The sequence below is a fragment of the Neltuma alba genome, unplaced genomic scaffold, assembly GCF_004799145.2.
Source record: "Neltuma alba isolate B1F8T4 unplaced genomic scaffold, ASM479914v2 tig00012126_pilon, whole genome shotgun sequence".
Classification (NCBI taxonomy): Eukaryota; Viridiplantae; Streptophyta; class Magnoliopsida; order Fabales; family Fabaceae; genus Neltuma; species Neltuma alba.
Window position 1 is genome coordinate 350601 of NW_021636678.1, and position 26823 is coordinate 377423.

General features: G+C 33.4%; 2 protein-coding genes across 3 annotated transcripts; both read left to right on the top strand.

Moving 5' to 3' along the window:
* The first annotated feature begins 10316 nt into the window (after positions 1-10316).
* LOC114723241 (protein MEI2-like 1) lies at positions 10317-18371 on the top strand. Of its 2 annotated transcripts, none has more exons than XM_028909409.1 (15): positions 10317-10835; positions 11620-11808; positions 11917-11968; positions 12693-13019; positions 13331-13743; positions 13859-14017; positions 14189-14305; positions 14392-14546; positions 14873-14955; positions 15053-15397; positions 15659-16292; positions 16679-16763; positions 16849-16917; positions 17028-17207; positions 17696-18371. In XM_028909409.1, exons 2-15 carry the CDS (start codon positions 11734-11736, stop codon positions 17831-17833), a joined length of 2832 nt encoding a protein of 943 aa, XP_028765242.1. In that variant the 5' UTR covers positions 10317-10835; positions 11620-11733; the 3' UTR covers positions 17834-18371. The 2 variants fall into 2 exon arrangements, with proteins under 2 accessions (XP_028765242.1, XP_028765243.1); XM_028909410.1 differs by having other exon boundaries at positions 11920-11968.
* A 1884-nt stretch (positions 18372-20255) lies between these two features.
* Positions 20256-25495, top strand: LOC114723227 (transcription initiation factor TFIID subunit 5-like). The gene is made up of 7 exons (XM_028909393.1): positions 20256-20465; positions 20841-21246; positions 21407-21563; positions 22153-22197; positions 23044-23209; positions 23326-23693; positions 24811-25495. Exons 1-7 carry the CDS (start codon positions 20256-20258, stop codon positions 25127-25129), a joined length of 1671 nt encoding a protein of 556 aa, XP_028765226.1. The 3' UTR covers positions 25130-25495.
* The last annotated feature ends 1328 nt before the right edge of the window (positions 25496-26823 follow it).

Here is a 26823-nt window from a genome sequence, read left to right on the forward strand (position 1 = left end):
TCCACGATTGTCTCTAAAATTGACTGCCTCATGAATTTTGTATATTAATCTAATGACTAAATGGACATGTGCATTCCATCTTTTTTTTTTTTGTAAACACAGATACATTTTTATCATAGTCAATCTTATTCAAGACACTACCCTTATCTAACGGGGATTTAAACTTTGCTTTACCGTATTATATGGAACTAACCTCTTCCGTTGAATCCAACTCTCATTATAATTTTTTTGTTTGCTTGTAAAAGTATGATTTCATTTCCATCACTCGAATATGTATGGTAAACTCATTCATTAGCCGCGCGAATTCGGCTAAATCTTCGTATGGGAAACAAAGACAAATTTGAGAACATAATCTAACACAATATATAGATTTGTCTAAAACTCCAAATTGTTCAAGTTTTTTCTTCATTTTCAAGTTACCTGCTACAAATAATACATGAGAATCAAAACTTAACAATAGATACTTCAAGTTTCCTTAAATTTTTAGATAATCATTGTCATTGGTTAGTCAGTTATTTTAGTAAATGAAATATAACAATCAGTGGTATTCAACTTTACAATCTTTTTTAGACATTTAGCAGAAGTTTGGGCGTTAATAAATAATAATAGTGATTCACTGTCCATCAAGTTGCCATTTGAGATGGAACGTAAATAGTAGGTCGGGTATTCGATTTTTCTTACTGTAATTATTCTTTTAAATTTATTATGTAAATATAATTTTATACTAGTGTCACCGTCTAGACTTTTAGAATCCACTAAAAGAATAATTATAGAAAGCAAAAAAGAAAAAAAATACCAGCAAGCATTGACTATAACGAAAAGGAGCTATGGCAGTTTGAGCGCGAGATTTCAAGTTGAGTTGTTATAAATACAAAAGTACTTTTAAGAGACTTAAACACCATTGGACATCATGTAGTTATATATCTTTAATTTTTAATTTAATACCCATTTATTTTAATCCCTTAACTAAAGCATTTAATTTTGCCTTATGAGTATCATTAAGTCTTGTAACTTCGCTTTGTTAATGCTGTTAGCCGCAAGTGCTAACGTTTATGCTGCTAACATGTCAACATTGAATATTTAACTAATAAAACAAATATATGGGCATCAAATTAAAATTTTAAAAACTATTGATACCTCCAAAACAGTTTTCTCATTATAAAAAAATATTTTCATAATGCTGTGTTTTATCAATAACTAATATCCTCATAAACAGGAATAATTCTCTACACACACTGTGTTTTATGTGCAAATTGCACATAATACTCACAGATTATATTTGTACTTGCATAAATCAGGTCTATCTGACCAATTAAAATTTTAAACAGAGATTTTTTACTAATTTTTTCAAAAAAAATTCCAATAAATGGATCCAGGGAGGCAACGTATAATTGATGATGGGGGAAGAAGGAAGGGATGTGAAATGAGAATAAATTTAAATAAAGAAAGAAAGAAGGAAGGAAGAAGGAAAGTAGAACATTGACGTGCGTGAAAGTTATGTGTACGTATGGAGAAGAGTGCAAATGATGATGAAATAACGCCAACAATAAAACGCTAAGAATCATCATATGTTTGCAGCGAAAGAAAGGCAAAGGCCTTCCCGCGTCAGCAAATTATAAAAGGGAAACAAACAAAATACAGAAGCTGAGTTGAGTTGAGTGATCCACATAAATAAAGATGATCTGAACATGGCTGTCTCGATGTATTTATTAATGTATTATTTGCACAACAAATAATAAATAACAATACTTGAAAAGAATGAATTGAGTAGGAATAAATGATTGGGCATGTGGGTGGGTAAGCAGATCAAATCAGGCCAATATAATATTATAGTAATATGTAATGTAATGTAACGTTGCTTCTCTTTTGTGGCATTTTGTTTGGTACAAATAGTAACCCCATCATGCTTTTATCCACTCTTTCACATTATCCAAAGGAATACCCTTCACGCAATGTCTTCCCCCCCCCCCTCCGCTTTTCTCCTTCCCCGTTTCCTATCCTGTTAATTAAATAGGGTTAACATAACTTTTAGTCTTTTAAATTTATCTTCATTTTAGTCTTGGTCCTTCAAATTTAAAAAAATAAGTTTTGGTATCTCTGGGATAAAATGGTCTAAGTTTTTATTCGGTTATAGGGACTAATATTTTAAATGAAAAGAAACTTAAGAGACTGAAACTTATTGTTTAAAACTTGATGGACTAAAACTAAAATGAAGATAAATTTGAGGACCAAAGTTTGTATTAATCCAATTAAATATTATTACTTATGACTGCTAATTATAATACTTTGTTTATATTTTACAAATGAAGTCTTATAATGAGGACGAGAAGTAGTACTTCTTGATTGACTTTTTTTTTAATCAATATGTTGTAAAGAGCTAACACAATGCTAAAATGCTACACTGTGGTTACAACATTTGGTGACACCCAAAATTTGGCCTCCTCAAGTTTCCTGAATTGTTTTCATATTATAGAATGGTATCATCTGAATCATGCACTGAAATAAGCTAATCATCAACAACTAATCCCTGTCACGTCTGTTCATTTAAAAAAATCAGTATGCAATGCAACCATGAGATAGAATAGTTGCAGATTGAATTGAATAGTACCCAGACTTTACTTAAGCATAGAATAGATGACCATATGTTAGTGTTGATGCTCTTCTAAACTTGATGAATTTGTTCAAACATTATGATCATGTAAATTTATTTCAATATATTTTTTTTGGGGAAAAGTTCTAACCCTAGCTTAGCCCTTACTCACATGGAAAGAAGACATACATACTCACTCACAAACCCATTATATAACCACTTTAAGATTAGATCTCACAACCTTTCATCTGGGAGTCACTTAAGAGGGCATGTACTGCTAGAGCCAAAGGCTCTTCACCTTCATTTTATCATTTGATCATTAATTATTATTATTATTATTATTATTATTATTATTATTATTATTATTATTATATCTATAACAGCATGAAATTTAAAATAATGCTGTGTTGTTTACCGTGAGTATACTTACACACGTAAATGTATCTAAATAATTAAAAATATATGGTAAATTGATGTAACTCTTTTAAATTAAGCTGTACGTACCCTCCTTTTAACTTTCAAAACACGACAGGGAACTTCTCTAAATTTTCATAGACCTTCCTCGGTCTATTCTTTCTTTGTCTTTTTTTTTCCCCTCTTTTTCTATTGATCTATTCTCTCTTTATTGGAATATAACATGTTAGTCATATATGTGTGCGTGTGCGCAATGCATTCCATTAAACACCACCAAACATGTTTTAATTGGCCTGATGAGGTTAAGTTGGACAAGTTAACCCTGGTAAAAGTGGTCCAAGGGCAAGACAAATCAGTTGAATGCATAAATATACTATGTTTGGCCCTTAATGTAAGAGTCAGACAGGTAATTTGGAAATATTAAGGAACTTAATTAAATTAGTTATTTGTTACAAATGTGTATTAACTTTTCTAAATTATCCTATAATTATGTGCGATGGAATATCTCTTGTTAAAACTCCTTATAAACAATAGGGATATTTTGAGAAAAATGGAAGACAACCCCTCAACTAGCTCTTATGTTAAATATTAGAGGTAGTAGTATTTTTTATATACCTACTCGAATTGGGTACATTAATAAAAATTTTTAGGTCAAATTGGGTTAATTATTATAATCATGTGACCTCACATCACAACTCAGTTAATCAAGGCTATATCCATACCGTGAAATTTATAATAGTTGTATACTTCACCATGTGGTTATAACCACAAAACATGTATCCAATTAACCAATAATTAAAAAAAATACGAAATCAAAGATTATATATGTAAATAGTTTTTATAACCTTTTAAACTTGATGAGAATCCCTACATATGTACCCTTTGAAACATTTTATTTGAGTAAACAGCCCCACTAAACTTGTCAAATCTCATTGGTAAAATGAGTTGTTTTCACGTTAACAGAGGCTATGCATTAATAAATATATTTATAAAATCAATAGCACGATCATACAATTTTGTCCTCCCAATAGGATTTGAATTAATACACAATTAGCACATAGCTAGGCTATCAAATTATCGGATCAGAAAATATTCAACAAGAAATGGAGTTTTTATTCACAGATATCTCATTTTCATTTCTTAATACTACCTTCGATTCTCAATATAAGAGATAATTTGACATTCTATTTGATTCTAAATGTAACACTCCAAGATATTTTGTTTATCATATTTATCTATTTTTTCCGAAGCGGTTCTAGTAATAATTGTACATGTTAAAACTTTAATCAAATAGTAATTCTAACTAATACACATGATTAGTAAGGATATTTTAAGAAAGACAACATCTATTTATTACAAATAACTAACTTAACTAATTTTTTTAATTTACTCACATTTTAATTAACTCTTATATTAAAGATCATAGATAGTACTCTCCTCCGTTCTTAATATAAGACCCAATTGTTGAGTTGGTTTTATTCCTAAATATAAGACCCATTTCTCATATCTATCAATTTTCTCTAAATTACCTTTATAGATACCCCTTTAACTATAATCAAATAGAAGAGGAAGAGGGCTATTAAGAGAGACGATTATGGTATTTTAAGAAAAACATATCACATTTTTTTATAATTAAGTAACTTTCCTAACTTTCTTAATCTAATCAAATCAGTTAAATAGATCTTATATTAAGGATTGAAGGAGTATTATTTATTTTACCTTTAATGTCCCTTACATTCAAGAAGGGAGGAAGTAATTTTTTATGCAAAGTCTATTTCACGCACTCAATGCAGCATTAATGCATAGAAACATATTCATATGTAACTAGTTTATTAAGATTTATGACGTAAGGGACGGTTGGGGGGAAAATGGGCACAAGGAGCCGCTGCCCGGGATATTTTCTTGTTGATATTGTTTATTGAAAAAATTCTCCCTCTACATCCTAGCTGGTCATATCATGTCTCGTGAAAAATCATGCGCCGTCAACTTAGGGGGTGTTTGGATAGAAACCAAACCATGGTTTCAGAAGTGCTTTTACGGATTACGAAGTAAATATGTGGAGGAGGTTACCTCGTTTTGCGGAAAAGTGATTCTGAAACCACGGTTTTGGTTTTACCAAACACCCCCTTAATATAGGCTTAATTTAGGAAAAAAAATTTTTATCGTTTTATTTAGTTTTAATTAGGTTTTTATAATTTTTCATCATGTACTTATAATTTCACATATTTTTTAATCAGGTTCTTATATATTAATATGTGGGTCCTCATAATTTTATTTTATTTTTTAACCATGCTCTTTTAATTTTTTATCCGGTTCTTATAGTTTAACTTAATTTATATTAGGTCCTGAACAAACTATATGTATGTCAAAAAAGAAAAAAGAAAAAAAACAAATATATGAATCAACAAATTATTAATTGAGATAGTAAACGGTTTTATTATTTTAAAAAAGAAAACACGAGTTGGAATTTGAGAGGGTTTTAATTTTAATGCTCATGACTTATATTAGTTTCAAATTCAAAATGGTTTAATGATACTGTAAATTATACCAAAAACAAAAAAAAACAAATATATGAAATTGATTAAAAATTAATTTTTCCTCCATTTTGTTTAGACAGAGCATTCGGGGAAACCATGCAGCGAAATGGCATGGGATTTTAAAATAGGGATAAAGAAATTGGTAGGTGAGAATGGATCAAGGGGATGATTGGATAACTCCAAAAACACTTCTCAAAAGTACTTTTTCATAAATCGAAATAAATTTTTTTATACATTTATTTCGTTAAAAATACTTTTAAAATTATTATTTTATTTCTACCAAATACTCTCTAAATAAATAAACATAGAAAGGAGGAGAGAGATAAATAAATAAATTGAAATGAAATGAATTTATTCCTGGAGTGGAACAGAGGCAGGACCTCATCCGAAGAAATAATTATACTTAACTCAATTAAATACGACACCCAATTTGGCTTCTCTCTTCCCAAACATTTTCTTGCTTCACACTTTCCTTCTCCCTTTCCCCAATTGGTGCCTCACCCCGCCAAGCAACATTCCATTTTTATATAATTAAACGAGAAACAAAATAATTTTACCTGGATTTTATTACTTATTTTTATATTTATACTCCTCCGATTCTTATTATAAGACCCAATTTGAATTTTTATTTGGTCCTAATTATAAGACCCAATCCATTTTCTCTCTTATATTTATGCATTTTTTCCAAGATAATCCTTCTAATAATGATAGTTTTAGCCAATATACTTAATTAGCAAGAATATTTTAGGAATAACAACACTTATTTATTATAAATAACCAACTTAACTTACTTCCTTAATCTCCTCAAATAAATCAATTGGGTCTTATAATTAGGACCGGAGGAGTATATACCGAACGTTGTCTGTTAAGCATAACCTGAATCTTTGGAAGATAAACCAGATCGGAGCTCCATTGCTTTGATGACACGTAGGGCAAGCCAGAGCATGTGGGCCCCGCAACCGCCTTGGTTCATGAATTGATGTTTTCGACACGTGGATGATTCGGATTTCACGGTTCAAATTTTTCTGATATAATAATAAACAAATTATTTTTATTATCTACTCCTGATTATTTATAATGTAATAAATGTGTCATAATTAATAGTATTTTTTCTATTTATAAAACACTTTTAACATATGTTACACAGGTAAGGAAAAACGTTAAATTACATTAGTTTTTTATTAAAATATAATAATTTTTCAGCTTTATCTCTCTTTAATATATAAACTTTTTTTAAAAAAATATTTACACTATAATAAATGAAGAACACTATAGTATATTCATGATAAAAATTTAATGAGATGACTTATAAATAGAACAAAAAAATCTTCTCCCTCTACTCTATAAATATGACCAGAGAAGTATAATAAAATTTGATACTTAAAAGAAAATAAAATTTTTCAATCAAATGCCACCCTCATATGCATTAAGTATGGTTTTATCTTGAATTGTACTACCTCTAATCCTAAGTATAAAAACTAGTTAATTAATTTGAAAAGATTAAGAAAATAAGTTAAGTTAGTTATTTGTAATAAATACATATTGTCTTTTTTAAAATATTCTTATGATCAAATGTATTGGTTAGAATTGTCATTATTAGAAGAACTATCTTAAAAAATATATATAAATATAAGAGACAAAGTGGATTGAGATCTTATATTTAAAATCAAAATAAAAGTCAAACGAGATCTTATGTTAAGAACCGAAGAGATAATATTATTCAAGTTATCCAGAGTGTGCTAACCTTTTATAACCATTTCCTTACTATTATCTGTGTAAGCTGTAAAACGTAATAAGAACTTAAAATAAAAAAAATACATAGAATATGAAAATTTATAATTTCTTTTGGCCTGAATGAAAAATTATATCAAAACACTGGAATTTATTACAGCAAATCAACTAAGTTAAACTTGCTTTGATATAAGAAGTAGGTAAACTACGACACACATGATATAAAAATTGAATCAAAATAAATCATTCTTTGACAAAGATTTAACAATTCTCGTGTAATATATAATTTTTTTTGGTATAAAAAATTAACAGTATAGTATTAGAATAAAATTGAATTAACCAAGAAAAATATAAGAATAAAATTCATCTTACATCTTATTTGTTTCTGAAAAGAAATTATCACTGAACAATACAATTAATAAGAATAATATTTATTATTATCGGAGAACTCCGAACTCAATTATTTTTGGAGAAATCACAAATAAAGACCCTCGAATTAGCAAAATCACTCTATGGTCACCTGAATATGCTAAATTACTATGAAGGACCCGGTCTCAAATTGTAATTATGAAATCATGGCCAAATTACCAAAATACCCCTCTTTAATTTTTTTTTTTTAAAGAAAGCCACTGCCTCACCGGAATCCGGCCACCGGCGCTAGAGCTCTGACGGCCGCTTCCGGCCACTGTCGGCGGCCGGACGCCGGGGTCCGGCCGCCGGAGCTCTGGCGCCGGCGGCCGCTTCCGGCAGTCTTCCTTTATTTTTTTTTGAAACTGTTTTTTTTTTAAATTGGGGGGAAATGAGGTTGGGGGGATTTGATCCCCCAACCTAATGCTTCCCAAAATAAGGAATGACCATTGAACCAACAAATTTTTGTTAACATTATGATGCAAAAAAAAATATAAGTTAACTCATTTACTCTTGTTCCAGGTGATAACAACAATACATTTAGAAATAACAAGTTCTGATTGTAAATAACACGTCTGGAATAAAAATTTAACAATATGTTTTTTTATAACAATAAATTTTGTTGCAGGCAATAACAACAATACATTTAAAAATAACAAGTTCTGATTATAAAATAACAAGTTTGGGATTAAAATTTAATAACACGTTTTTTTTATAACAATACACTTTGTTTCAAGTGATAACAACAATACATTTAAAAATAACAAGTTCTGATTATAAGATAATAAGTCTGGGATTAAAATTTAACAACATGTTTTTTTATAACAACACACTTTGTTTCAAGTGATAACAACAATACATTTAGAAATAACAAGTTCTGATTATAAAATAACAAGTCTGGAATTAAAATTCAACAGCACCTTTTTTTATAACAATTAATTATTTTATACTTTTAGAAAATAAATTATTTATAACTTATAAAAAGTACTTGTAATCTATTTAATTTGCTAAAAAAATAATTTTTATCTCCAATTTATAATCAGAACTTGAAGTATAATTTTTTATAGATTAAAAATACTTTTTTATTGTTCAAATTTATAAATAAAATTTAGGGAAAATGGCAACACACTTTTTTAATTTTTTTTAAAAAATTTTTAATCTATATATCTATACAAATTATTATAAATCAAACTACTTCTTATAAATTATAAATAGTACAATTTATTGTGGATTAAAAATACTTTTTGACTGCTTAAATTTATAAATGAAATTTATCTCTAATTTATAATTAAAAATACTATTTTATTCTTTAAATATAAAAAATATTTTTAATATTTAAAGAATGAAATAATATAAAATTTATACTATGATTAATAAATCAAAAATGCCTTATTATAAATACTTTATAATTTATAAGAAGTAGTTTGATTTATAATGAGTTGTATAGATATACAGATTAAAAAGTATTTTTTTAGAGAAATAAATATATTAAAAATATTTTTTATAAGTTATAAATAATTTATTTTTTAAAAGTATAAAATAATTAATTGTTATAAAAAAACGTGTTGTTAAATTTTAATCCTAGACTTATTATCTTATAATCAGAACTTGTTATTTTTAAATGTATTGTTGTTATCACTTGAAACAAAGTGTATTGTTATAAAAAAAACGTGTTATTAAATTTTAATCCCAAACTTGTTATTTTATAATCAGAACTTGTTATTTTTAAATGTATTGTTGTTATCACTTGAAACAAAGTGTATTGTTATAAAAAAAACGTGTTATTAAATTTTAATCCCAAACTTGTTATTTTATAATCAGAACTTGTTATTTTTAAATGTATTGTTGTTATTGCCTGCAACAAAATTTATTGTTATAAAAAAAACATATTGTTAAATTTTTATTCCAGACGTGTTATTTTACAATCAGAACTTGTTATTTCCAAATGTATTGTTGTTATCACCTGGAACAAGAGTAAATGAGTTAACTTATATTTTTTTTTGCATCATAATGTTAACAAAAATTTGTTGGTTCAATGGTCATTCCTTCTTTTGGGAAGCATTAGGTTGGGGGATCAAATCCCCCCAACCTCACTTCCCCCCAATTTAAAAAAAAAACAGTTTCAAAAAAAAATAAAGGAAGACCGCCGGAAGCAGCCACCGGCGCCGGAGCTCCGGCGGCCGGACCCCGACGTCCGGCCGCGACAGTGGCCAGAAGTGGCCGCCGGAGCTCCGGCGCCGGTAGCCGGATTCCGGTGAGGCAGTGGCTTTCCCTATTAAAAAAAATTAAAGAGGGGTATTTTGGTAATTTGGCTATGATTTTATAATTACAATTTGAGACCGGGTCCCTCATAGTAATTTAGCATATTCAGGTGACCATAGAGTGATTTTGCTAATTCAAGGGTCTTTATTTGTGATTTCCCCATTATTTTTTACAATCAAATGCGAGTAAAAGACAAAAATATCAGTTTTGGACGGATATTGAAAAGGATTTGATATTATTTGAAAACATTAATTAATTTTTATTACACAGAAAACCCAACATACACGCATACTCACATACCGCGCGCCTATTTATGCTCGCATTCCTTTTTTTCGGTTGTTATAATTGTTGTTATGTTATTACATGTATTTTAAAGCCAACTAACACGGTTTTTTACTTTCTCCCTCCTTCCTCCGTTTTGTCTGATTCTCTCTCCAAAACCAGAGGGTGTCCGGCGAGTCTAATCTCGCCGGAAACTCACTTCAAGGTCACCGGGATCTTCTGTTTCTTCACTTTCGAGCTTCCAATTCCCATTCCTTTCTTGTTGATATGTTTGGTTCATGCCAGAGCGATATTTTGGTCGATTGCTAGAAGCAGCCGAGGAAGAAATTTTGTACATCTGAGACATTTCTGTCTGTTTTCTTCGTAGTAAGACATAGCCGGCAGCACATTGCAGTGTGAGAGTAGATGGAGATTGTTGCAACGAAGTGCCAAAAAATGCTGAGATCCCTTATTTATTATTTGCTTGTGCTCTAAATCGACGCCAAGATTTGTTTTATTTCTCTTTCTTCTCAACCCTTTGGAGGACAAGTTTGTTGAATTTTGCAAAGCAGCAGAGGAAAAAAAAGTTTTGGTGTTTGTGTGCCAACGAGACGGTGTTTGAAAATTTGTAGGTAAGAATTTGTTCAATTGACCAATTATGATTTATGTTTGCATGGTTTTAGTAGCCTTGTCTTTTTGAATTATTTCGTTTTGGTGTTGTGATTTTGATTTTATTATAAAATTTAGAACCTCTTCTATACATATCATTATTCCGTCCATCTGAAAATATGGGTTTTTGCATCTGATCCGTCAACGTTTGAGGCTTTTCTTGCAAAATTATCTTTTTATCTGCTTCCGTTGCTTCCTAAACCGGGGCGGATTAGCGTGAACTTGAGAAAGATGCGGTTTTGTTTGTTATTAAAGAAAAAGAGAGCTGTCCGGAAGGGGTTTCTTTGCGTCCAGTTGATTAATTGACTCCTTTTTGTTGATGGTTCTGTATTATTTTCCTACATTTTCTTTGCTAACAAATGGCTCAGCCGAGTTAGGTTGTTGTTAGGTGAGCAGCGAGTTTTCTTCTTTTCTCGGTATCATCCTCCTCCTTTTCCTTTCTGGTGGTATTTAGTTGAAGTCTTGAAGATGTCAAAAATTTTCTTTGCTAGTTTTATTGCAATCTCGCCTAATTATACCGTTAAAACTTAGAATTCGGGAAGGAGCTTTGCAGAATTTTAATAAGTCGTCATTTTCTTTTGGCGGGTTGGTGGATGTTGGAAAGGATCAATCACGTCTTAGGTCTTAATAATTAATATTGATGAAACTTTCTGGGTCTGTGATGGCCTTGGATTTTCTCCCGGCTTGCAGCAGTTTTGTGATGCGTTCCCACGTTTATTCTTATCTGTCCCTTTTTTTTTAGTACAGCCGACTTCAAATTTTCAACCGATGAGAGGGTAAATGCTGAATAAACTCAGCAAGTTACGAGCTTTTCAGTGATTTTTTCCCTCTTTTCCCACCCTCTAGACTCTGAGCCACAGGATGCCTTTTGAAATAATGGATCAGAGGGCTGTATCTGCCTCATCACACTTTTTTGATGGTTCCTTTTACTCTGAGGTATTTATCACCCTATCTTTACAATTTTAGTTTGGTCATTTCATGTATTGTCAATGCCTTCCAGACTTGTTGGTTTTTAAACCCATCTTGAACTTCTATTTTGGGCAGAAGAATGCCGGACTGCAGAGGCCAAAATCTGCTCATGACCACTACCATCAAGGTGAGGATCAACTGGTTTATATTTTGTTCAAAGTCTTACATTGGTTTGCTCATATCAAACTTCCAGTCTAGAATTTGGCAAGTCCCTAGTGTCGTGATTCCATAATATTGAATAACTTTTCTCTGGACTTTTTTTGCATGCCTCATCTGATAAGTCTGGTCTCAATGTTCCAATGCAATAAAGTTTGTTTATTCTGGGACATTTTTCTTGTCAATGTATATCTCATTTTCTGTTTTGAACTTCATATAAATGTTTAGTAGCATTTGAAATAGTGATTATTGGTGCGCTAAGTATGCTTAATACAAGGAATTGTCTTAAGCTCTCAAGCTTATGTATTTGTTTCAGTTTATGCTGAAGACTTCATTGCCTCATCCTTACTGCAATACTGCTTTATTGTGCATGTATAGTTATTATCCTTGCCATTTTACTCATTAGTTTTGGCATGGCTGGGATCATTTGAAGGGTCATGAGTTTTGATGGTGTACTCCGCTGGATTAGATCAGATATGTATTTTGGGGACAACCGTTTTCCAGACTTTGTTGTTTTTATCATGCCACTTTTAAATGTTGTCATTTTCCCCGCTCCCCTTCTATATGTGTGTATCCTAGTATCCATATTCATGTGTGTGAGCATAAATTTGGTAGTTATTAGTGCATATGGAGAATATTCAATAATTTAATGGATGAATTTTGCTCTACAATGTTATTTTTATTTTATTTTTTAGGAAAGAATGGAATGGCAGTATCACCTGGCAGCATTTTGAATGCTTTGTCACCTCGGGAAATTAGTGCAAAGACTGGCTGGTCAAAGTCGTCAACAGGTCTGTCTGGAGAAACCATAGAAAAGCTACATATTGGTGAAGAAGGCAATGTTGATATGTTTAAAGCCTCCAAGGAAGCATTAAGTCATCATCCCAGATCTCAGTCAAATGTGCGTATGCAGCCAGCATCTAACCCATATGGTTTAATTGGCAATAAGATCATCACTAATGCTGCCTCACGTGAAAGTAGTTTATTCTCAAGCTCACTATCCGAGATATTTACCCGGAAGCGTAAGATCTTGTCCTAATGCATGCTAAGTACTAGAACTGTATGGTAGGACCACAGCATGGTCAATTGATCAGCTCTGATGCTTTTTTAGAAAGAAGTACTTGTCATCAGTTTGCTTGCGTATTTGTAGTAAATGAGAATATTAGGTGCTGATTGCTTTTCCTAATGGAGCAGAATAAAGAAGGGCACTACCCTTGACCCATGAAACAATAAACATGAAATTGTTTTCTTTTTCCACTGTTCCTTCTTCAAATTTCTGATCTTCCCAAGAGTTATATCATCTTACGTGGTTGATGCCCATATCTTGGTGCAGTGAGGTTAACAGGAAATGATGTGGTGCCTCAGCAGCCTGTTACTGTTGGTTCACTTCCTGATGATGAACCATACAAATCTCTTGAAGAAATTGAGGCTGACACCATTGGAAATCTCCTTCCTGATGAAGATGATCTGTTTTCTGGTGTCATTGATGACTTAGGTCTCAATATTCTTACCAAAACTGGTGATGACCTGGAAGATTTTGATCTGTTTAGCAGTGGTGGAGGCATGGAGCTCGAAGGTGATGAACATCTAACTTCAGGAAAAAGGACCAGTGGTCCAGATGGAGATCTTGGTTGCTTTGGAGGCTTCAAAGCTAAACTTCCTTTTGGTGAACATCCTTCTAGAACACTTTTTGTTAGAAACATTAACAGCAATGTTGAAGATTCTGAGCTAGAGACTCTATTTGAGGTGCATCTTTGTTGTCTTATATCGATAGACGCTATGTTAGAATTCTTAGAAAGCATTTTAGACCTTGAATCATATAAAAAGTTGATGCAAATTTTTTTTTTTTTGGTTGTGACAGCAATATGGTGATGTCCGAACCACTTATACTGCTTGCAAGCATCGTGGATTTGTTATGATTTCCTATTATGATATAAGAGCTGCACAAAATGCAATGAAAGCTCTTCAAAACAGGTCATTGAGGTCTAGGAAACTTGATATACATTATTCGATACCAAAGGTAAGATTGTTAGCCACATTTGCTGCTGAATAATGCCCATTCCATAATTGAGAGTTAGCATTATTCTTATCTTAATCTCTTAGCAGTCCTATCACAATGCCATGCGGTTGCTTCTTATTCTTATGTTTGATGTTTTACTTATGAATGCGTCTGCACCTGCTGATGTGTTAGGTAAATGCGCCAGAGAAGGATACTAGCCATGGTACATTGCTTCTATCTGGTCTTGATTCTTCTATTTCACATGATGAACTTCTACAAATATTTGGATTTTATGGAGAAATCAAAGAAGTAAGCTGATTACTGTTGTTTTGGCCATTTTTTCTGTTTCTTTATGAAGATGGTACGAGCATACTAACTATTATTTTTGCTTGCAGATTTGTGAATCTCCAGAAATGAATCATGACAAATTTATAGAGTTTTATGATGTGCGAGCTGCAGAAGCTGCTCTTCATGCTTTGAACAAGAGCGAAATTGCTGGGAGGCAGATCAAGCTTGAACCCCGCCATCCTAGGGGTTTAAGTGCAACATGGTGGCTACTCTTTTTTTCATCTTTTTATTTAAGTCTATTTTCTTGTCTTGTTCAGCTCATGTTATGATTCTTCGCTTTGAAGCGCACAGCTCATAATTGATGTTATCCAGATTATAGGTTCTGCGCTTTTTTTTTTTAATATATTTTTTTTATTTTTTTAAGCATTCTTTCACGCCACCTTTGATAAACTGACATCTCATGGTTAACGGACTGCAGCATTCTTTTTGATGCCTCTATCTGCTGTTTGGAAATACTACTAATTAAATTTGATTCTAGAAATTCTTTCTTTTCTTGTGTAAATAACACCAGAAAGTCTGCATTTGTAGTTTGATGCAGCAGTCTCAGAAGGAGCAGAATGAGTCTGACCTTAGTCAGAGTATCAGTGATAACTTATCATTGAGACAGAATGGTATGATTTTGGGTCCCCTATCTGCTTCAAGCTGTTCATGTTGTTAGGTCCTAAGAAAGCAATTGGTTTTCTCTGTCTCACTATGCGTCATTTACAGCAATAACGTCTTCTGGAGTAGTTGCATCTGGCTGCTTGGACAATGTATCTGATCATGGATTTCCAGCTACAATACGACAAACTATGGATCCCTTACCAATAAATGTATTCGCACATGTGAATTCTGGCATTCACAACACAGTGAGAGGGTCATCGATTCCTAGATTCCATCCTCATTCCCTTCCTGAGTACCATGATGGTTTAACTTGTGGCAGTCCTTACAACTTGTCAAGAACCTTTAGCAATGTATCTGGTAATATGGGTCCAGGAGTGACAGATGGCTCTGACAGCAGGCACACTCTGGGATTTGGTTCAACTGGGAAATTGTCGGACTTTAATGGAGGAGGTATGTCCATTGGATGCTTCTTAAGTAGGAAGGGCAATATGTTGAGAGTATCGATTTATGTTTTGTTTACATGGTTTTTTATTAGCTCCAGAAACTAAAACTATTATTTAAATATACTGACCATCTGAGATAATGTTTGACTTGTTGAAATTAATATTTCTAGAAATAATTGTGGGCTGAAGAAACTCATGTTTGTGCTGGAGTTTGAATAGTTTTATGTTTGAATCCTGATCTAAGAACTTTTATTTTTCTCCAATACAGGAAATGTGAGCCTTCCTAATCATGGGCTTTATCACATGTGGAGCGGATCAAATGTGCACCAGCAAACTCCACCAGGCCCAATGGTTTGGCAGAAAACACCCTCATTTGTTAATGGTGTTTGTGCTCCTTGTCTTCAGCAGATGCCTGGCTTTCCCAGGTCATCATCTCATATGCTGAGAGCATCACATTTAGACCACCATGTTGGATCAGCACCAGTTGTTACAGCCTCCCCATGGGACAGGCAGCATTCTTATTTGGCTGAGTCCCCTGAATCCTCTGGTTTTCACATGGGTTCTCTCGGTAGTCCAGGTTTTCCTGGTACATGGCAATTGCGTCCTCCTGAATTTTCTTCTCACAAAATGTTTCCTCATGTTGGTGGGAATGGCATGGACTTGTCACCCAATGCTGGGCAGAGCTCCCCAAATCAGTTATCACACGTTTTCCCTGGGAGACATCCCATGACTTCAATGTCTAAATTTGATCCTGCCAATGACAGAATGAGAAACCTCTATCACCGTAGAAGTGATGCTAACACTAACAGTGCTGACAAAAAGCAATTTGAACTTGACCTAAGTCGTATATTGAATGGCGAAGACACACGAACAACACTTATGATTAAGAACATTCCCAACAAGTACGTAAATTGTTTCCCTAGCTGTTTTGACCCTTTTAATTTGTTACATCAGTGCATTGTCATCTAATTTACATTGGAAAAATTGCATTGTTAAAATTTGTGTCTATTACCCTTTTAGAATTCTTAAATCCTGAGTTTTTATTAAGCTATGGCAAATACTAACTTAAATGCATGTGGCTGATTGAGCGATTTACTCAGGTTGGCTGATTATTTTTTTGGTTGTTTACTCACCTTTAATAATTTGAAGTGTTGTTAGCCACACATTCAAAAACTTTTTCTCCCCTGCATTGTCATGTTCATTCCCATACAAAATGTCCCCTGCTGTGCTTATTGACATTAGAGGATGATTTCTTAAGTATTCCTTTTTTGTTTTTTGCATGGGTTAGGTATACTTCAAAAATGCTTCTTGCCGCCATAGATGAGCAATGTCGGGGAACTTACGATTTTTTGTATTTGCCAATTGACTTCAAGGCAAGTATTTACGTCATTAGTTGGTTGTTTTCTTTATGGATGGAATCCTACTTTTGTTCACATTTGATTACACAAATAATTGCAGAACAAATGTAATGTTGGCTATGCTTTCATCAACATGACTGATCCTAGTCAGATTATTCCTTTCCATAAGGTGATTCAAGAACTTCTGTGTCACTGGAATTTCAGTTATTTATCTATGTAATATTATTAATTTTTTGGCCAAAATTGATGAAGCTGATAAATTAGAAAAACCTTATGCAGGCTTTTAATGGGAAAAAATGGGAGAAGTTCAACAGTGAAAAGGTGGCTTCACTTGCCTATGCTCGAATTCAGGGAAAAGCTGCTCTTATTACACATTTCCAAAATTCGAGCCTGATGAATGAAGATAAACGTTGCCGCCCTATTCTCTTTCATACAGAGGGCCCAAATGCTGGTGATCCGGTATGATGAGATATTTTTATTTGTTGACTATTCTCTTTCATACATGAACGCTTCCTAGTTTCCACCATTCATTTCTTCTTACATTTGGTTGTACCTTTTTTTGGGTTCTACATTTGGTTCTACCCGATGTTCATGAGAATAATTAATAGCTAGAAGTAAACTGCAAGCCGCATACCCTGATTCCTCATTTACTTCCACTTTTCTTTCACCTTCAAACCAGCTACTGATATCTATAGTACACACCTTTGTTCCTAATTGCTTTTGGACACACTGATATTAACCAACAGGAAAGACTTTATATGCTATTGACCGGCTGAAACTGATATATAAAATGTATTGGTAGTTGCATCTATTAAAACATTTTCCTTGAGAAATTCTCTAGATGATCGGGCATGTGCCTGAAAAGTCGAGAAAATGCATTATAATTTAGGAAATCTCTTCTGATGATCTCCTCCCTGATACAACATTGACTTGATTTTTCTGCACAGGAGCCTTTCCCCATGGGTACCAATATTAGATTGAGGCCTGGAAAATCGCGTGCTAGGAGCCCATCGGCTTTAACTAGTGGAGAGGAGTCTTCCAATGGAATAAGTTCTTCAATGGGCTCTTCCAAAAACTCAGACTGACTTGACTTCAGGCACTAACCTTTCAATCATGCAGCACCATAATATAAATGATATCGCTCCAATATCTGTATATTGGCTTTTTACGTTGGAGGAGTTGGAGCCAAGTGGAAATAGGGCTCCCAATTTTTGCCTATAGAGAAACACAAACCCAAGTATTCAGAGGTTGGGGTACATAACCAGAATGAATTCACTCTAAATCTAGTACTTGTTCTTTATTTTCTTTTTGAATCTTTGCATGGAGTCTTGCTATCCTCCGAGTAGAGGGAACAACTTAACTCAAGTTCAGTTTTGGCTAGCTCGGTGGTTGGACCATGTCACAAGTTTGGGCAAGTTTCTTTGTGGGGTTCAAGGGGACTTCGCTGTTTTTGTTTCCACTCTATCTGTCTTAATGTTCATAATGTAATGTAATTTTGTCTTTGAACACACTGGCGGTAGCTTCCTCATGGGATTTATTTGTCTATAGGAATTTGTCGCCACATTTATTTGTATGGTACTATATTTATTCTGATTTTCTTGGTTTATTTTGTTCATGTTGGTTTTACTTCTCTCTCATTTTCCCTCTATTTTTTTTGTGTCATTATCTTTTTTTTCATCTCGTCTTAAATCTATAAATTAAAGGGTATAAAAGATATTGTGGATACGAAAAGATGATACTCCTCCAGATCTTAACGTGGAATGAACTTGATTTAAAGTAAGATTTATTTTTTACATTTATCAATTTTTTTGAATTCATCTTAGGGGTGCTTTAATAATTGAACAATGTTGGTTTTTTACAACTTGACGAATCAAGACTTAAATTCACATTGGGAGAGACAACTACATGTAGTGTTTGATGGTGTCTTGAATAAAATTGTTTCTAATAAAAAGACGTCTATGTAAAGTTAAAAAATAATTTTACAATGCACCTCTATTGTATAAAGTGAGTAGTGCTTGCTGCTCATTAATACATGTGCACTTAACCCCCCCCCATGCCACTTTTTTGTTACTGAAAAAAGAAAGAAAGTAAGGTTATGCTCTTTTTTTTTTTTTTTTTAATTTAATATTGATAATTTAAACCCCTTCTCCCATGCTACCATAAGGAAGGGACCCACAGACCCATCATGCCCACCCGCTCCTACTTGGTAACGTGGGTTATAAAACCCATGACCTCATTTATTTAAAAAAAAACCATAAGATCCGTTGGGTAAAAATTAAATTGGATAAATTAAATTGTGTTTGGATTAGAGTTCAAAAAAATTAATTTCAAAAAGTAAGATCAGTAAAAGGTTGTTTGGATTATAGTTGAGTAAAAATAAGTTTAGTTGTAAAATGACTAAAATGAGTATGAGTTTTAATAAATAATGAAATATGATTAAAAAAATAATTTCACGTAATACAATAAAATTAAAATAATTTAATATGAAGAAGTCAAATTTAACGAGTGAATTAAATTTTAAAACTTTAGAGAAATCATAAAAAAATTATAAATATAAAATGAAACATGGAAAAAAAATAAATTGAGGTAATACAATAAATTTAAATTAATTTAATATGAAAAAGTGAAATTGATAGAGTGAATTAAATTTTAAAACTTTAGAGAAATCATAAAAAATAATTTAAATATAAAGTGAAACATGAAAAAATAAAACTATATTTCTAGGACTAGGGGCATATTTAAAAATAAGAGTATATTTCTAACTTATTTATTACTTTCAACTAATTTTAATTGATTTTTTTGTTATTTACAAATTAGTTATTTGAGGCTTAGAATAAGAAGTAAAGAAGATAATAAATTTCTTAACTTTATCTCTCTTCATGTTTCAAGAGCTATAAATCATAAGCTGTTGATTTTAACTTGTAACTTATCGTAGCTTTTCACACAAAAGCTATATTGCCCAATCGTTCAACCAAACAGCAGCAAAATTTACAATCATGCTTTTTAGGCTTATAAACCACTTATGGTGCCTAGAACGCCCAGCCAAACAGGCTGATAAGGTGCCAATTAAGCTATAAGCTTTTGACATGTAATGATTATACTCGCTCTAGTAGATTATAAGAATTTTTTAGAAGAAATTTTGCGTATGTTAGTTTCAATTAATGTTAAATACTACCTCCGGTCTTTAATACAAGACTCTATTTGACTTTTATATTAGTCCTAAATATAAGACTCCAATCTATTTTATCTCTCATATTTACTCAATTTTTTCAAAGATAGTCCTTCTAATAATTATAGTTTTAACCAACATACTTGATTGGTAAGGATATTTTAGGAAAGACAATACCTATTTATTACAAATAACTAATTTAACTTCTTTTCTTAATTTTTTCAAATTAGTCAACTGACTCTTATAATTAGGTGCGGAAGTAGTATATATTTTTAATTTTAATTTTTTAAAAATACTTCCATATAAATTAACAGAGCGAATATTAACCCAAAAGAAAAATGGCGCCAGTAACGAAAATTCGCGCGCGCCTACTGCCATTCTTATGGAGAATAGTGGCGTCGAATTTGATTAACCGCCAGAAGTTTTTCCGAGAGAAGCAAATGGTACCGAGCATGGAAGACCAGGAGGAGGCATTGGTGGCTTTGATCAATCACCGTACCCACGAAGTCCAACATCTCCGTCGACGCATTTCTTATTACACTTCTAAGGTCTCCTTTTTAACATTTCTTCAGTTTCCTTTCCTGCATTTTTGCCCTCTTTGCGTCGATGAATAAACTACCCTGTAGGGTTTTTCCTCTGTTTTTTAATCTTATGACAATGCGACAGTATGTTTTCAATGAAGTACTAACTTTGTTTTGTTCTATTAGAACACACTGCACTGTTGAAATATGTCTTACAGATTATACTTTGTATGGTGTGCTGCAAATTTTATTTTATGTTGGAGCTTCTATAGATATGCATAGCACGAGTGAGGGATATATCTAATTGCATTGTATATCACAAGCATTTTTTTTTTCTTGTTGGTCTCATCTACTTGGCTATGAGAATTATCCGCTGATTAAAATTTTGGGAAAGATATGCAGCTAGAGGAAGCAGAAAAAAGGTTGCAAGACTCTAAGTCTCAATTGGCTCGCCTTCGTGGGCAAGCTAATGCGGCACCGTCTAGAAGTTGCGTGGATGATATTACAAAAACTGTGAAGCTTGAGTGTAAATCAAATAGTCCCATCCATACAAATAAAGGTCCTCCCATTGTCCAGCATAATTCTAAACCAAAACTTCTTATTCCTGATGTAATCCCACCATCTTCCCAAAGTATATCATTGCAAAGGACTTCGGAGAAAGCTTCAATAAGTACTGATTCCCAATCTAGTCGATCACTCTCCAGTCATGCAATTGCTGGTGCTAAAGTAAAAGAGGAAAGGTCTCAAGAAGTTTCTACTGATGAGGAAGTCAGTGAAATCAAGTATAGAGGCACAAAAAGGAAGTTTGGTAAAAAAGTTCATTTCTTATGGTTCTTTTTGTTACGTTTGATATATATAAAGCCCATTTGTGCTTTATCTAGACTTTATGCAAGATACTTTTTAACTCTTCATTTCAAAATTCCTGTTGGTTGATATTGAGTTTCACAAGAAATTTCTTTGCTTTTCAGAGCATAAAGAACACAATGAATTGATTCCTCAAATAGGAAGTAGTACATCACTACGCTCATTACGCTGTAAATCAAGCAGCCTTATCCCAAGTCAACACAAGAGGAAGTTGCGTAGTCTTGCTTTGTGTCCTGTGGATGATCATCTTTTTGCAACCAGGTAATGAAATTATTGATTTATAATTTTCCATGGCAATTATGTGTCAGCATTCTATTGAACCTTGAAAGTTGACTCATCAAATGTTTCCAAGTTGATTTTCTTTTCAGTTTTTCCCCTACTACATTTGACTGCGGCAGGTTTGAGCTCTTAGGTTTATTGTTATCAACTGGTATGATGGGTTCTAACTAGGCTTTTAGTCTTCAAGTGAGAAAGCCAACTCGAAGTATGGGTCCTCAAAGTGTCTTTACAAAGGGTGATCAGGGACAATTCTGAAGCACATTATAAGCTCTGTTACTTTAACCTTGTTCCTTTTCAATCCTTATTCTTACATTCCAACAAGGATATAACATACTCTTGGCTGCAAAAGTCCTGCTTCTGGAGTCACTACTATCACGTTTAACTATTTAGAACCAATAGCTAGGTCAGATTTTGTGACATGGGAATCATCAAATGCACTTTGTTTTCAAACTTTATATGAAAGCATGGTTTTTTGAATGTGGTAGCTCCTTTTATCCTCATGTTTAATTTAAATGCAACTAAAGTTTAGCCCCCTCGACTTGATTCTTGCTGCTTTTGGGAATGCTTGCAGTGCTTTGGATGGAGTGGTTAAGTTGTGGCGCATTCAGTCTAAAGGGTATGGCTTATCATTTAAATGTCTTTCATTTTGTAGATCTCTTAATGTGTCCTGCATTTTGGTTGAATCTTAGCTTTTATAATTAACATGTGCATCTAATTAGGGAATCTCCAACCTAAGAGCATCTTGCACATATAATTTCAATTAGTCCAATGAATGGTAAGGTTTGACAACGTTTTCATATCCGTTGTCCTTTACCATATCATTATATCCTTTAAAAGGGACTCCATTGTGAATTAGACATGATTACTCATTTAGTTCACTAGTCAATAAAGCTACAAAATTTGGCTTCCTTCTTGAGATACAAAATTTCGTGAAAGCTTCATCTGTAAGTGTACACTGGGTTGGATTGACTATTGGTTGTTTGAATGATTCTCAAATGGTATAGTCCTCAAATAGGAAACAGCTAGGGCTCTAGGTAATTGCTTTCTTTATAAATATTATAATTATATTTGATGCTGATCAAACGATATTTATTGCGTGCTTAAATAATTAATTCTAGAATGTGATGAATTTGTGTCTCTCATTCATGTTTTCTTGATTTGATAAAATTCGTACTCTTTGTTGTTATTAAAATGTTTTTGTGGACACATTCTGTAGAAGTTGGACTTTGTTACCTGGTCTATCGAGAGTTTCTTTAGCCATCTGCATATGGGCATTGAGCTATCTATTTTCATATTTTCTCTGGGGGCATTATAGGTAGTTTTGATCCCTTGGTTAGTTGAGTGACAGTTTTTTGGTCACAATAAATGAAGTTTTGCATAAGTAATTGATTTAATGCTTCTAAAATTAAAAAAAAAAAAATCTTACATATGTTTCATGTTTTTTCTCCATCTTAAACTGTAGATCAGGAGTGTCTTTGCTTAGCTCTACTGATTGTGTATCCCTAAAACAGAGGAGATGGCCAGAAGATATAGCTTGGCATCCAGATGGAAATAGCCTGTATTCAGTTTACACTGCTGATGTTGGAGAGTCTCAAGTATCAGTGATGAATCTGAACAGAAAGCAAGTGGTAAGGCTTATTATTAACATTTAATATGGACAGAAGCAAGATGGCCTGAAAATTGTACTTTGGAATCAGGTTAACTGATTATCATTTGTATTGTATTTTTGTGTTTTTTTGGTCAGAGAGAATGTGTGAATTTCTTAGAGGACAAGCCTCATTCTAAAGGTGTCATAAATAAAATTGTTTTTATGCCCTGGGAAGATACCTGTTTTGTGACTGGTGGATCTGACCATGCTGTTATACTTTGGAGTGAGGATAGTGAGAAAATATGGAGGCCAAAAACATTGCACAAGAATCTCCATTCATCTGCTGTCATGGGAGTCGCTGGTATGCAGCAGAAACAGGTTGTATTGTCTGCTGGTGCAGACAAAAGAATTTTTGGGTTTGACACTCATGTAGGAAGAGAATATTTCAAGCATCAGATCGATAATAAATGCATGAGTGTGCTGCCAAATCCATGTGACTTCAATTTATTTATGGTTCAAACAGGGTAAGAATCATTACTCCACTTCCTTTGGAGTCTGCTTTGTCAATGAATTGCTCTTAGATTTTCCCCCCGCATGCTCTACTATCTTGTAGCCAAGTTCTTCAAGTTCATGTTCGTCTTGAATGCTTGTCTAATCGATTATAGAATCTATAAGTGTGATAATTTGAAGATCACCAAGACGATATTCAGTCCAGAACTTCAAACATCAGAGGAAATATTTGCACTATCGATTGTGTGCTGAACAGCTGAAGTATTGTAATACTACATCCATTTCCATACCATCTATAATTATGATGAGTATTGTTTGAATGCTTGTCTCATCCATTATAGAATCTATTGTACTTTGATGAGATGAATGCCACTAATTGCATAGGCTGAAGTTGGATTGTGCTCTTAAGGGCTATAACAAGCTGGATTGGGTTTGATTACTCCCAACCAATAAAACGGGATATGTGGCCATAAGGCCATTGGCGTCCACTAGGCTGAAGGCTTGTGCGTCTTCATATGATGTGTTTTATCGCAAGTAAAAATTGTGATCTGTGCCGATAGTCTGGTACACTGCCTCCCGCGACTGTTTAAATTTTGGTGTTTACTCATTTGACTTCGGGGAATGGTTTCTATGTGTGAAATTACTTATATATGTATATATATTTAATATGTAGTCTTCTATGTGCTAATAACATTTCGGTTTTCCTTGCTTGATTTTTTCCCAACTGAGATACAGGGGAGTCCTCTTATGAGGATTCTATGTCATGAATGACATATGTTCTTGTCAAAGGCTGCATAATTTAACCTATGTCATTACATAATATTCTAGGGGTGCGGGATGATGTTTTCAAGTCCTATGCTAGATAAAAGCACTTACTGGCATTTTTTCGGTTTGAATTAGTCCTAGATTTGTGTCTCTGAGATGGAATATCATCATCATTCAGTTGAAGTTTTGTCCCTTCAAACCCAAGATCATTTCTTGGATTGATTGCACTTTTGATCCTGATAGTGTCCAGAAAGCTTTGTTTGGTCTGTTACTTCTAAATTCTGATTTGAACAATGTCACACACATAATAGTCTTCGAAAAATATTACTAACCATGTTTTCTTTTTCTGTTGTTCCCCCTCCTCAGGACTCCAGAGAAGCAGCTTCGTTTAGTTGATATCAGATCAAGAGCGTCAGAGCTACATGCTTTTGGATGGAAGCAAGAAAGCAGTGAATCTCAATCAGCTCTGATAAATCAGGCATGGTCTCCTGATGGGCTGTATATAACATCCGGCTCAGCAGATCCAGTGATTCACATTTTTGATATTAGGTATAATGCTCACAAGCCATCACAGTCAATAACAGCTCATCAGAAACGAGTCTTTAAAGCTGTGTGGCTCAAGTCCGTTCCAGTTCTTATCTCCATATCATCTGACTTGAACATCGGATTACACAAGATTAAGTGATCGTCCTGGCCCTTGACTAATCAGAATCATGAAGCTTTTTGTGCTGATTCTGAATGAGATTAATATTGTGGGCTAGGACTGGAAAACAGTAGACTTGATATCACAGGAAATATTTTGCGAAAAGTCTCAAATTCAAATTGGGCGAACAATTTTCTTCGCTCATTAGTCTTTTGTCCCCTCCAGATTTTTTTTTGACAAGTTATGATTGTGAAGAGCAGCTCCAATTTATTGTGAAAAGTTAGAAAAATGATCAAAATATTCCTCTAATTGGGGCAAACGTGTCTCCCCTGAAAGTGACCATACATTGAGCTGAGCGCGGGAACAGTGCCATTAGTGCCCCACATAGATCCATGTGAGAGAATGCCATTAGTAGTGGTCTACCGGCCTCAGCAACCCAACGGGCTGATACAACTATGGAATATGAGGTTTCAGATCCAATACATTGGGTTTGTGGTATCCAAAACGGGTTAAGCCCAAGAGAATTCGAAATTGCCATGCTCTTTAGTATTGAAGCCTAATGCAACAAAATAGTGGCCGAAAACCCAGAGGTCAGAGGTGATTCCTTCTTTCGGCTCAACAAACGCTGAGAAATGACCCGTCGTGAGTTCAGCTGTAGGAACTACATCCTCTTACCCAAAAAAGAAGGGGTTTGATTCCCTGTTACGGTATTTGGAGAGGCATCTTAGAATAGGAGTGCTGTCTGAGAGTATAATATAGGTTTGTCCTGCCCAACATTAGTATTACTTAGGAGGAATTATGCAAACGTTCTGTCTTTGGTTTGAGTTGAGCCCAAATTTATGTAACAAAAAAAAAACGCTAAGAAATGAGAAGAGAGTTGTTACGCGATTTTTGGGCTTATCTTCCCGATCAGAGCCTGATGGGTAGTGTCTGTTTGGGAACACCATTGGATTCCCAAAAATACTTGTCTATAATGACCCATTGGTTGACCAGAATAGAGTTGGTAATATGGGCTGATAGTGTAGATACGGGCAAGCCCACAGCGGTGCGGGCTGGCCCGTACCTTGGTGGGCTGGCATTTTGCCAGCCCGAGCCTGTCTAATTTTTTTTAAAAATTATTATTATTTGTATAGATTGAGTTTAGTTTGTAATGTTGAAATTGGACTTGGAATTTTAAATTTGAGTAATAGGTTATAATAAAATAATGTGAGAATTAATTTATAATTTGAGAAGATATTTTAGAAAAACCAACACTTATTTTTTCCCAATAATTAATTTGATTTTTTTAAATCCAAATTAATCAAGTAGATCTTTTATGTGTTTATTATATATGCGATTACATGAATGAGGAGATGTAAATGTGAAATTTGAAGGTCAAAATCCTCCAATTATATTGTATGATATATTGAAAATTGTATAAAATAAAATAAAAAAAAGTGAGCTAGCCTGCCAATTTGCGGGTTAACCTGTGGCAGAGCGGGCTGAAAATAGTGCGGGTTGGAGTAGCCCGCATTTTGGCGGGTTGGTAGGCTGGGCTCGCGGGTCCAACTCGTATTACCAGTTCTAGACCAGAGTTGTGATTTTAGCAAAGAACAGTGAGGGAGCCGAAGCTATATTGAAATCCTCGGCTCAGCTATTGGTTGCTGGAAATCTCAAAACAATAGGGAAATATTGAAACAATAAATAGATAATACTTAGATCTAGTTTGTAATTTATAAATAAGGTTTTATAATTAG